Consider the following 13,923-nt stretch of genomic DNA (forward strand, 5'->3'; position numbering starts at 1 on the left):
AAGTGATGGTTTTCTCCCAGCCCACTCCTCGTAAGGGGTTTTATCTTTATTCTTGTTAGGAACTCTATTCAGGACATGACATTAAGTCAATAAAGCCTCCCCCCACCATGCCTTTGATAAACTAGCAGTGGCTAACATGGAATTCACCAAGTCAGCCAGCGTTCGATTTTTCCTCTCGGCAACCCCGTTTGATTGGGGCGAATAGGGAGGCGTCCTCTCATGAATAATGTCACGTTCCTCACAGAATTCATCAAAGATTTTAGGAAAATATGCACCACCACGATCCGACCTAAGACGCTTGATCTTTCTCTCTAGTTGATTTTCAACTTCGGCCTTATAAATTTTAAAGTAGCCAAAGCTTCATCTTTAGTTCGCAACAAATAAACATAGCAAAATCTAGTCGCATCATCAATCAATGTCATGAAATATCTCTTTCCACCTTTTGTCAACACACCATTCATCTCGCATAGATCAGAATGTATGAGTTCTAGAGGTGCCAAGTTTCTCTCCTCGGCCGCCTTGTGAGGCTTCCGAGATTGCTTTGATTGCACACAAGTACACAACTATGACACTTAGAACCTTTGGCATTGGTGAAATTCGGAATTAAACTCAAACTGGATAGCCGAGATATTAAACCAAAATTAATGTGACATAAACGAGAATGCCAAATACTGGTATCATCACTAACATTGCCACAAATATGGTTCACAGACTTATTACTGAAATCCGAAAGCGAAAAGCGGAACAAGCCTCCGCACTCATAAACTTTACCAATAAATTGTCCAAACTTGGAAACAACTACTTTATTCGACTCTAAAACAACATTAAACCCATCTCTGCATAGAAGGGAGCCGCTAACGAGATTCTTGTTCATAGTAGGGACATGCTGCATGTTCCTCGGCTGCACGATCTTCCATGAAGTGAACTTCAGATCTACCGTGCCAACACCACGAACAGAAGCATGTGACCCATTCCCCATCAAGACGGAAGAATCCCGGGCGACCTGGTAAGAAGTGAACATGGATATGTCAGCACACACATGAATATTAGCACCCGTATCAATCCACCAACATGGAGATTGAAATACCGAAAGAACAGTAAAGAGATTACCGTACCCATCAGTATTGCTAGCGGTAACCGTGTTGACTTTCCTCGCCTTTTTCTTGCGGTCTGCCCTCTCTGGACAGTCCTTAGAAAAGTGGCCAGTCTCTCCACAGGTAAAGCAGCTCAGATCTGCTTTGTTTATCATCTTCTTCTTCTTGAAGGTTGTAGTCTTCATAGGCTTATTGAAGGAGGGCTTGTTATTCCCTTTATTCTTGTTGTAGGGTTTCTTCTGCACCATGTTGGCGCTAGACTGACCCTCTCCTTTCTCAGTAGTATCCTTAGCCCGAGCTTTCTCCTCAACATCAAGAGACGCTATCCGATTTTTAACTGATATCTCCTGTCTCTTGTGTTTGAGAGTTGTCGCAAAGTTCCTCCATGAAGGGGGCAACTTAGCAATGATGCATCCAGCCACAAACTTGTCAGATAAGGGACACTTAAGGAGTTCAAGATCTTTCGCAATGCACTGTATCTCATGAGCTTGTTCGACTACAGAACGGTTGTTCACCATCCTGATGTCATGGAAGCTCTCCATGATGTACAGTTCACGGCCAGCATCGGTTGCACCGAATTTAGCTTTCAGTGCGTCCCATAGCTCTTTACCGTCTAATATGTGCATGTACACATCACATAAACGATCAACAAGAATACTAAGAACGCATCCGATAAAGAGAGTATTGTCTTCCTTGAACTTGTTCTGATATTGTTCAGATATAGTTCCTTCAGGTAAGCCATTACTAACTTGGAATACTTTCAGATGAGTAAGCCAGAGCGTGGCCTTAATCTACCACCTCTTAAAGTGCACACCGGTAAACTTATCCGGCCTTAGTGCATCAGCAAAACCAACCATAGTTAACTCAGGAAATTGCCTACAATTAGGTTTTTGGATTGTTGGATAATTAGGCACAATTTCCATGATTAATTCCAGAATATAAAACATGATGACAACAACTACTAACATGTGAAACTCGAACATACTAGATGCATTAATTAACATGAGTAGCAGCAGCACAAACGGTAAAACATTCATCGCTAAACAGATCGAGATATGTTGCACGTACCGATCTGGTGGAGGTGGCGGTGGAGGTGTAGCAGATGATGTCGCAGCAGTAACGTTGTTGATAACAACGTTGTTAACGACAGCGACCCGTGATTAAGAACTTGAGCAGTCGCGCAGAGCGCTTCCCAAAAACCTAATTTGCCCTCTCCCTTACAGATCGCAAGGACGAGCGGTTCCGGAGACCTGCTCTCTCGTTCGCCGATGCAAGTCGGCGCGCGGGATGGAGCAGGCTACGATGGCGGCGTAAGCAGAGAGAGGTCGCAAAATCCTAACTCGTGTATTAGATGTGTTTCTGCGGTAGCCGGGCAGGAGATTATATAGGCTCAGGAAATCCTAGACAACGTGGGCCACGCCACGTCGCACGCACGTTTCGAGTCGGTTACAGATAGCCCACGGTCCGGGAGCGACACGAACCGACTAACTGCGGCGCGTCCGTCTAGGACTCTATTCGTTTTCCTGAGCTGCAAAAAGTAAGGAAAGTCTCGACTCGAGGCTCAATCTGTCGAGTCGAGCGAGGAGGAGGAGGAGCGCGCGTGAACCACTCCTATTCTTACTCACTTACTAGTTGTGGAACAACCCAGCTTATAAGGTGGTCTAACTTCCTCCCAACTTTCCATGTGGGACTAAACTTCCCACCTCTTGCCACTCCCTAGTGAGCTGCCACTAACTTGGGCTCAAACTCACAAGGCTGCCACTATGTGGGCTTTGAGATTTATAGAAAAATCTGAAATCTAGTATGAGTAACTAAAAATGAGCCTAATATTTCAACAGTCCGCAGTAAGACACCTTCTGTGAACATCAAGCTACATAAAGAACTTACATTTCATGGGCGCTTTTATCTCCAAATGGCTTCAGCACAAGCGAACTAGGTGTTAGGCATGAAGAAAAACTGATAAGCGGAGCTGGCAGAGAATTTTCATAAGAGCAAGAGCCTGAAATGTAAACCATCAGGCTCTTGCTCTTACGATCCAGAAGTCCGGTAATGGAAAGCTATGTGGTTTACTAGATGAAGTGCTGTTTTACGCCCAAAAGAATAAAGTGGATTAGGTGTTGATGACCTTGAACTTGAACTTGAACTTAGGAACAGGGCCCTTCCCAGTAAATAATTGTATAAATTTTTTACCGATGATCTGGGAAAACATTTTTAGGAGAAAGTATGTCGGCTCTAATGCACTATCCTAAGTGTTTTGTCGTATTTCTAGGCTGGATTTATAGCCACAAAGAAATTCTTGTTTCCACACGGCTCTTCTTCTATTAGGGATGGATTTGAGATACGGTTCTGGGAGGATATATGGTTGGATAATACCACTCTCCGTGAGCAATATCATGTTTTATACAATATTGTACGTCACAGAAGTGACACCTTAGGTAAGGTGATGGAATACTTCCCACCGAATGTACCATTTAGATGAACTATTTTTAACCCACGGCTGACATCTTCGCATGCTTTGCTTCAGTTTGCTTCGGTCAATTTAACGCAGGGGTTGGATGTGTTTCAGTGGAATCTAACAGAGAATAAAATATTGTCCATAGACTCCAAGTATAAAGCTTTGATTCAACCTATTATGCCGGCTTTTAATAATAAGATGATCTGGAAGATGAAGATACCGTTGAAAACTAAGGTCTTCGCGTGATATCTTCGTAGACGAATCATTCTAACTAAAGATAACCTTTTAAAAAGCAATTGTTATAGTAAGAGGTGTGTTTTTTTTTTTTGTCATCAAGATGAGACAATAAAACATCTATTCGTCAACTGTCAATTTGTAAGATCTAAATGGCCAATCATCCAAATAAGGTCTACCTTGTATCCGTTACAGAGCGCTGCCAATATATTTGGTAACCGGCTAAATGGAGTGGATCGGAGGTTTAATTTACTTATTAGGGTGGGAGAGCTTGCCGTTATTTGGTCGCTTTGACTATGTAGAAATGATAAGGTGCTTAACGATAAAAATGTTTCTCTTATGCAGGTCATATACCAGTGCAGTTCTTTCCTCCGTTCATGGTCACGTCTTCACCATATGGAGGATCGGGACCTCTTTACGAAGGTACACGGTTCGAGGACATGGCGAATTTTTTTATTTTCGAACCTGGGTGGCAGCATAGTTTAAAGCTTGCTCCACCACCATAGGCTTCGTTCCTCTCTCTTGAGTGCTGAGCTTTAATCATCCTTTTATCTGTTTTGCGTATTTTTGGAGGATTGTGTGTGCGGCTGTGTGCATTCTAGTTATGTAGAGATAGGGTGTAATTTCAAACTTTTTAAATAAAAAGACGCCTTTTATCGAAAACAAATATACGATTTATCTAGGAATCAGACACGAAGACGCTCATCTACTTTATGTCCTTGCAGGATAATTCAGTGGTTTGTTAGTCATACTTATATCAGAGCTTTGTTATCTAGATTCCACAGTTATTTTGGATGGTCGAGTTGAACAACTTATCTAGAGTACTTATTACTATACTGTCTGTACTTTTGAACGTTATCTCAGGGGAAATCTAATTCAGAGTAGTCATTTTTTACAATAGATTGATATGTACCTAGGAGCCAAAACACCACCTCCAAGAGAGACACAGAAGAAACAACGACAAAGATCTGCTCAGAAAATGATCATACTCAAATATTGAATGCTAACGAAATTGTATCTGTCCATCCTAAATCAAGTTCCATCAGGCTAGGTGCAGTAGGCTCCAACAGATGCTTCTCTGAGCCCACATAATTAAAGGTAGGATAGAGATAAATAAAATATAAAATTAAAGAAATATACATATATTAACTGATGGTACATCACAAACGTTAGCCCAAACTGATGGATATGGTTGATGGATGATGAACTGAAAATGAAATTATCTCTGGAGCACTTCGAATCAACTGGATTGGTCTGGAGAGGACTAGACTCACAACAAATTTTAAAATTTCAACGTACCCCAGTCCTTTCATGGGTAAGATAAGTTGGCCAACACACGGATGTCAATGTTTTGGTTAGGAGTGTACATGCTTATTCACCAGAAGCTTTGGTCGTTCACGTGTCTGATTCACAAAAGTTCTTATAATTAGAAAGTGGGAAACTGACAGTTCTTAGGTTTTCTAGACTGTCCTATTACTTAGCTATTTGGTGCGCCTAATGTGTGTCTTTCATGGGTGGTTACGGTTAAAGCATGCAGTCAGTACGCTATACAAATTGCCTTTCGCATGAAACGCCAATGTGTACCTTTTTCTTGCAACAACTGAAAGATGGCTGACTACGATAGATAGTCAACCATTGGGCCTTGGATGGAACTTCAAGCAATGTTGAAATATACTATTTGGGCAAAATAGGAGATTGAGCAGAGAAGATAGTACTCTGCATCAAGATTCAAGAAACGTTAGGCGAGAACTAGCTACGAAAGTCAATACAGGTGAGTGAGTGAGTGAAGACCGGGATTATTCCTCCCATTGCAAGGACGTACTAGGACTTCTACCGGCCGCGCGCGCTGAGTGCAGATGTACCGTCAGTCGAGTTGTTGTCGGAGCCGTAGGTGTCGACCGACAGACACGGGCTAGCTGACTAATCTCTGACTGACCGGGGAAGACCGTTTGGTCTCGGGCCATACATCCATGTGTACCATACCATCGATCGTTTCTGTGATCCTCTATATAGGCTGAAGAGATTGTTTCAGGTTCTCGTTGCTTGGTACTAGCCACGACCTCGAGAAGGAAAGCTTAACTTTGATCAGATCATCGTATCAGCGTTGTAGCAAGAGGATTGGAAGAAGGGCGCAGGGTGTAGCTGCAGCTGCTCCATGCTCGATATGGCGTTGCTCTTCGGAGTCGTCTTCGCTTCTATCCTTGCAAGTACGTACTCCGTAAATCTCACTGCACTCCCCCCTCTCTGTACGTACTTGTTGGCTCAAAAACTTGTCGAGAAGAAGTGTTTGCACATACGTTACACGTGGTACGTGATTAACTTGTCCAAATAAACAACTCATCCATTCATAAAGTACTGATCGAGAGATGCAGAAAATAAGGTTCACCAAGAAGCAGAAAATAAGGTTCACCAAGAAGCAGAAAATAAGGTTCGAAAGATATCAAATTTCAAAATTGCACAGACTGATGCTGCTAAGCCATGTGTTGATGCTAAGCCATGTGTGGTGTGAAGAGCTCCTCGATGAAGATGTACCCACAGTCTACAAGAATGGATACTCGCCACCCATATTTCCTCCTTAAGAAGGTGTACATGTAGATAACCTATAAGGGGTCTGAAATATTTTTCATATACATTGTGCTGACATAGCCGAACTGATTACAAGACAACATTTTGTGATGAGATTCCAATTCCGTTTGCTAAGTTATCTTGCGGACATATAGGGGCAGTACCACCTTTAGGTCTACTAGCGTGCACTGGTTCATGATTGAATAACAATTATAAAGGTTGGGCAAAAATCTGAAAAAATGTCGTGACACAAACATAATGTATATCTGTGATGTGTACAAATTTCCCATCAAATTCTCCTCACGGTTTAACAAAAAAAGGACAAATCAGACGATGAACACAACCAAATTCAAATATTCAGTAAATACTACTGCTATTTGCAGTTTTGCACAATTTGTCAAATTTGTTCCCTGAGCTATCGAGTCTTGGGGGCGTACAGGTGCACTAGCATCTTTAGGTGTACTATTGGCCCTAGTAAACACATTTCAAGATCAGGAAATTCTGAAAAAATATCACGGCATGAGCGTAATGCACATCTACAAGTTTCACATCAAATTCTACTCAAGGCTCAAAAAAATAAAAATCAGACTATGAACATTATCAAATTGGCAGTTAAAAATATCATATATGCTGGTGCTATTCCCAATATTTGTTTCCTGCCTACAAGTCGGATTTGATGTGATTTTAAGACGAGATAAATTTCTATTATGTCAATCTTGTGAAACATCAATTTCCATTATTGTACATTTGACAACCCGCCATTTAATTCAGTAATACACCTTACGATTTTTCATTGAAACACATCCTTTATATAGGTACCAGAAGCATATTGATTTTTAAAGACATTTTTCAAAGTTGCCATTTAATTTATAACACAACAATTATGATTAATAAAAACATTATGCACCAAGTTCAAGAAGAATTGTTCTTTTTTTTTTTTGAGAATACCACTTCACAAGAGTGACACACAAGGCGAATATGAAACACCACGCATGCACAACATGCCACATAATGACCTACATGAACATGCCTCCTAAGCATTGACAAAGATTAGACATAAAATCGTAAAATGTAGAGAAATTCTTCTCGAGCCATGCCTCGTACAATTTGACCACACAAAGAACTTACTTTGACAATTCTACAAACTAATGTGCACACTTATGTAGAGTATGCAATGAGGGCAAACTAGATACTCATTTTAGCAAAACCCTTCAAAATTCATAATTCTGTCAGAAATTTAGTTTGTTTTGCGGGGGAGAATATAGTTAAGCGTACTTAATTGCAGACTCTTTGACACAAAATTTTGGATGACGCCTGACAGCCGAGCTGACACGTACCATCACTTTGGTCGGTGAAATCTATCGTTAGCTGATTGCTGATTAATGCAAGCGCCCGTGTGCATGGATTTGTGCTATTTAAAATGTAGTATGTCTATGCCAAGTATCCTTAGTTAGTTAGGTGAACTGTGCACGTACGTTCATAATACCAACATCCATACAGAGTTAAATGATTTGCAATGTGCATTCTGAATATTCTTCTTATCGAGATAGGGGGACGAAGTGGACTATCCAGCTGCCATGTTGCAGACGTTGGAACAGCAACTTTTATTTCGGTTGTTCATATAACATGATTCGTATATACAGCCAGTAGTGAAGGGATATGTTTTTATATTTAATTTCAAAAAAAATCGTGGATTTGCATCCCTAATGCATTTTACAGTCCATAATTGCTGCTAAGCTGAGAGAGGATTTTCATAGGAGGTGCTCAGTGCCGACCACGCATCTGGACTGTTTATACAACATCAATATCTGTGCTAGCTTCTTTTTTCCTCTCAAATAACTTCTCATTTTTGTATCTCTCGCACCACACAAACTTTCAAATTGAAATTTTGCATCACTTAAATATAAAAAATAGAATGTGAGGATAATATTTTGAATTTTTAATGTCACTATGTATATACATATTTCAAAATTTTATTTTGAATTTTAATATAATTTGCAATTTGAAATTGCAAAAAAAATCCAGACTATTTTTCCTTCATTATATTTTTTAATTTTTAGTGATCGAACTGCAAAAAAATTAAATAAAAAATTATATAGATTGAGAGATATAAAAAAGAAAAAAGTCAAAAAATGTGAAGGTGCGCTCTGCGCACTCTGCTCTACTCAAGTTTTCCCTTGCTGCTAAATGTAATTTATTTAAAAAAATTGCATGGTGTTCTGACACATTCTTCGGGCTGCTGAGTAGGCCGTAAAGGAGTGGTCTGGTCAAGTGATCATCTCACTGTATTTTTCTACTATCTGAAGAAGATTTGCTCCCAAAAAAAAAGTTGGCTACATGTACCAATCAAAGGGAATTAGCATATATCTGTCTCCAAAGCTTAGAAAATTAAGCAAAGAATTGGTCAAAAAGAATTGGTCTCCAAATTTTGATTCCCGCCCTTTCAGCTTCTATTATGCATCATGCTTCATGATCAATCCACCGACCGTATCCTACCATTTTTCAAGTGTTGCCAACAAAATGATAGCTAACATTCAAAGTTAACGGATCCTTCTACGCATGCCAATGTAAGTACGGTACATTCATACATGATTGCTTGTTACTTGATTCTCTCAGCAAGCGACACACGTGTACGTGTTTTTGCGTCCAGCCGTGCGGTTTCGATCTGTATAAACTGAGCGACAATCGATCAATGTATGCTCACATATGCGCTTCAGAGAACACAACTGTGCATGCATTTTCATCTTCCTTGTTACAATCTGACAGTTGCTAGTGCAATTTGTAACTAACCACGATGGGCTCTACATCTGTTGCATGTACTGCAGGAGCGGCGTCGGTGGGCGTGTGCTACGGCATGAGCGCCAACAACCTGCCGCCGGCGAGCACCGTGGTCGGCATGCTCCAAGACAACGGCTTCAACTCGGTGCGCCTCTACGCGCCGGACAGCGATGCGCTGGCCGCGCTCGGCGGCACCGGCATCAGCGTCATCGTCGGCGCGCCCAACTACGTGCTCCCGGACCTTGCCAACAGCGCGTCTGCGGCGGCCGCCTGGGTCCGGGCCAACATCGAGGCCCATCCGTCCGTCTCGTTCCGGTACCTCTCCGTCGGCAACGAGGTGGCCGGCAGCGACACACAGTACCTCGTCCCAGCTATGGAGAACGTCTACGGCGCGCTGGCCGTGGCTGGCCTAGGAAACACCATAAAGGTCACGACGGCGATATCACAGGCCACCATCGCCGTCCACATCCCGCCGTCTTCGGGCGACTTCGCCGACGGGGACAAACCGTTCCTGCTCCCCGTTTTACAGTTCCTGCAGCGCACCGGCGCGCCGGTTCTCGCCAACCTGTACCCGTACTTCGTGTATACGTACAGCCCGCCGGGCACCATGGACATCAGCTTCCCGCTGTTCACGGCGGCGGGGACGGTGGTGCAGGACGGGGAGTATGGGTACCAGAACATGTTCGATGCGTCGGTGGACGCCGTGCACGCGGCGGTGGACAGGCTGCTCGGGGCAAGTGGCAGAGTGGGGGTGGTGGTATCGGAGACGGGGTGGCCGTCGGCGGGCGGCGAGGAGGCTTCGGTGGAGAACGCCAGGACGTACAACCAGAACCTGGTGAGCCACGTCGGGAAGGGCACGCCGCGGCGGCCGTGGAAGGTGGAGACGTACCTGTTCTCCATGTTCAACGAGAATCTCAAGGAGGCAGGCGTGGAGCAGAACTGGGGGCTCTTCTACCCCAGCACCGATAGGGTTTACCCCATCAACTACGGCACCAAATGACCTGGTCGTCGTCAATTCATATACGTGGCCGTGGCGATAGAAATGTATACTGTATATATATTGTGTGTATTTATATGGCCGATTTTTTACATTTAATTTATATATATATCGATTATTCCTTTTAGATTGTTCGATTTATTCACTCACTGTTTTATAACATATTTTGGCAACCTAATTTAGTTAGCCAAAATATGAGAACCAACCTAAGGTTGGGTGGTTAGGTGGATGGTTGTATCCCCAGCCCACCAGAGTTCAAACTCCAGGTTTGACATATGTGTCTCGTAAAGGCGGAATATTCATTTAGTGGGAGGCGACGTTTCCATCGACAGCGAGGCGCCTGTGGTGACTTCGTCAATTTCAGGATCCAATCCGCCGGCTCAGTCTTCCGGATGTGCTCATAGGGGTAGGGTGTGCGTTTGTGCGTTTATAGGGATGAGTGTATACGCGTGTATGTGAGTGTCTGTATTTGTACTGTGTTTCTCAAACAAAAAAAAGTTTGCCAAAACATCTTATTTTAGTGAAGGAAGTATTTTACACCGAAATCCCATATGCAGCCCGAGCTACATGGTTCTTTGTTTTCAAATTTTGAATTCGACATTTAAAATTTTAAAAAATCTGATTTTTCTAGATGTAGCTAATCTACCACTGCTATATCTCAGAATAAAATATATTGTATTTTAGGCTAAATAAACATATAAATTCTAACAAACGTTGGAGGTTTCAAAATATGCGATGTTCACTGTTCTCTATTTTAGATCGACAATTATGTGAATTTTGCACATTCCAAAATATTGAGTCTTTTTTTATTACTTTTCGCACCATGGTAGAGTATATCATTGTATACATCTAGATTTTTTGTTCAAATTTTTTTGGAACTATGAAATACCATTTTCCAATTTTTGAAAAGCAGACTCCATGTAGTTCTTATCCTACCACAGTCGACCGCTGCCGGGGTACGACATCCGATCAATTAATACCTCCAATCCCGCTAAACAAAATTGTGGGGTCTAAGAAGAAAAATTATGCTTAATTTTTAAGTAAGTTCTAAATTTTAAACCGGACAATGAAGGGCAATCCAAAGATATTGCCTAAAGTGTGTGTCTCCGTGTCTGCGTGGTGGTGGTGGTAGGACATTGTGCAATTTGACCCTTGAGAACCGCTACCACATATCATGCCAACGGCTAATCAATCGTTGTTATTGATTGACCATATGCCACGTTCCCTCTCTCCCCTCCTCGCCTCCGTGGAGGTTCACAATAGTGTCCTCTCCCTATGACCGTCCAAAGAAAATGTCTGTTAATTAGATTTTTCCATTGTGTAGTTTTTGTACTAACAACATGAATTTATAGGGTTACACATCAAATAGAGCAAACTGAAACTAATGTGATAAGAAAAGAACATTGATAAACTCCACAATTACATCAAAATAGTCTGAAACAATCATATATGTTAAGCTTCATGCACTAGCCACTTGAACCAAAAATCCGAACTTATGGAAAGGGCTATGCAATCCACATATACATTTCACAACACCCCCACTCGCGTGTGACGGGAGAAGAGAAAGTCAACACGTGAAAGAAGAAGAGCACACCGAAACAGGGCATCAGCGGTGGCTAAAGAGTGGGACAACAACAATTTTTAGGCTTAATTGCGAAAACCATGAACAACAGCAATTTTTAGGCTTAATTGCGAAAACCATGTGAAAGACAGGATTTGAACTTGAGACCTGGGACTCTGATACCATGTTAAGCTTCATGCACTAGCCACTTGAATCAAAAGTCCGAACTTATGGAAAGGGCTATGCAATCCACATATACATTTCACAACAATATCTACCTAAACCAATTGCATGAAATGCATGCTCACCAATGCACCTGCCAACGAATCAATGAAATACTATACCTCCATCAGCTTGACTAATATTTTGAAGTCTAGCTAACCTATTTTACTTTAAAAAAACATGAAGCACCACATCGAGAGTGAAGATCGTTGAACATAAAGGGGCCATGGACAGTCATCTCACAAGAAAGTTATAGCATCATTATTTCATCGACGGACACTCCAAATAAAGACATTGTTAAACTAACTTATCTCAAAAGAGCACATTGTTCTTCTCAGGTGGACAACCTATAAGGATTCGAGTGCGTAATTTTTAGAGTACGCTTGATATGGGGTGGCCCGATCTTCTCAGTAAGCAACGGTGGTGATGATGATCACGGGGTGATGGCAGCGGAGAAACACGACGATGAGGTGATTGATAACTTGTATGACGCAACGAGATCTCTCGATTGGTCCCTGTCGCCAATGCAACAGCTCTCAACCCTGCAAGATATTCGCAACTCCACACACTTGCGCACGTAGCCGCCGACCATGAAGCGGTAAGTTGCAATCGTCTAATTCCCAATGGAACAGCAGATCACACAAGACTTTTTCAGGTTCTACACAATATCAAGCAATATGGTGTAGGGATTCAATAGTTTTGCTAGAGCAAACAACTAAGAACTAGGGTTTATCTTAAACGTGGTCTAAAGCAGCTAGAGGGGCGTCCTGGGCACTTATATAGGTGTCCGAGATGAGTTCTGGTCGAAAAGATACAAGAATAACCGACCCAGAATAGATCTGGTCGAGACAGACTCGGACGAATCCGGTCTGGAATCCGGTCAACCGGGCCAGGGACCGGGTCGGCCGGTCTGGCGTCCGGTCAACCGGGCGGCAACCGGAAAGTTCGCAACTTTCCGGTTTTTGCCCGGTACGATGCATCAGATTTCTGGGTTGCTCACGGCGAGGTGTTGTTGATCGATCTCTTTGATCGGTTTGCATCGGAGAAGATTAGCTCTAAGATCGGAGGAGTTTGGCTCTCGGTCGAAGGAGTTTGGTTGGAGGAAGTTTGGCATAGTTTGGTGCAGCTTGGAGGTCATCCATGGCTGTTTCGGAGGTCAAAATCGCGAAAAATCGCGACCAGAATCGGGAAGAAGACGAAATTTCGCGACCAGGAAAAATCCGGTCTGAAATCCGGTCAACCGGGCCAGTGACCGGGCAGCCTGGCGTGGAATCCGGTCAACCGGGCGGCAAACCGGGAAGTTCGCAAAAATTCGTCCGGTTCTGTTCCGGTGCGATGCATCCGGTTGGCGACCGGTCAACCGGGCCAGGGACCGGGCTGGCCGGTCTGGAGGCCGGTCTAACCGGGCCCTGGGCCGGGCAAGCGCCTGTTACTGCGATTGTTTCTCCCACGAAGCTGGCTGCTGCTGATGTTGTTCCGTCTACAAAAGGGTTAGCTGATGCTATCGCTATTCTTGCATTGTCTTTCGACGATAAGCTTGGCATACGGTGTTCGCGTGACATGAAATCTAGTAAGGTTTTCAATGACTATCTGGATTGCTTGAAGGGAGAACAGCGTTCGCCGTCCAGTCTTCGTTGGTATCTACACCGTCTTGCGACAGTTGAGGAATATGAAGATTGGGAGAGGAACATGGAGTTGGGTTTTGCTCGGTGCCGCACATACAACAGGAAGTTCAGTAGTTCTTATGCATTTTATCTTGCTATAGGGCGTGTGGACGAGGCATTGGAACGTTGCTGGCAGGATGCGGTGGACAGAGGTGAATTTGCTGAAACTTGGGAAGACTACAAAACTTTTCTTCGTAGTGGTTTCGTGGTACCATATGTGAAGGAGAGTGAGCAGCCGTCCAGAGTTGTGCATGCAATAGAGGAAGTGGACAGGTGCATAGTTCCTATTCAGGAGATTGTTCCACTACCAACAGTCACTACGGTTGAGGTGAAATCTTCAAAGGAGAAGAAAC

At 43.1% G+C, this 13,923-nt stretch overlaps 1 protein-coding gene across 1 annotated transcript; it reads left to right on the forward strand.

The window, feature by feature from the left end:
- The first annotated feature begins 5,913 nt into the window (after positions 1–5,913).
- Positions 5,914–10,179, forward strand: LOC124668537 (lichenase-2-like). The gene is made up of 2 exons (XM_047205658.1): positions 5,914–5,990; positions 9,174–10,179. Exons 1-2 carry the CDS (start codon positions 5,939–5,941, stop codon positions 10,124–10,126), a joined length of 1,005 nt encoding a protein of 334 aa, XP_047061614.1. The 5' UTR covers positions 5,914–5,938; the 3' UTR covers positions 10,127–10,179.
- The last annotated feature ends 3,744 nt before the right edge of the window (positions 10,180–13,923 follow it).

The sequence above is a fragment of the Lolium rigidum genome, chromosome 6 (assembly GCF_022539505.1).
Source record: "Lolium rigidum isolate FL_2022 chromosome 6, APGP_CSIRO_Lrig_0.1, whole genome shotgun sequence".
NCBI classification, from domain to species: domain Eukaryota; kingdom Viridiplantae; phylum Streptophyta; class Magnoliopsida; order Poales; family Poaceae; genus Lolium; species Lolium rigidum.

Excerpts from the sequence above, each read along its gene's own strand:
- LOC124668537 (XM_047205658.1), top strand. The coding sequence starts at position 5,939 with ATGCTCGATATGGCGTTGCTCTTCGGAGTCGTCTTCGCTTCTATCCTT. Across the intron at positions 5,991-9,173 it reads CTTCGCTTCTATCCTTGCAA|GAGCGGCGTCGGTGGGCGTG; the intron begins GTACGTACTCCG and ends CATGTACTGCAG.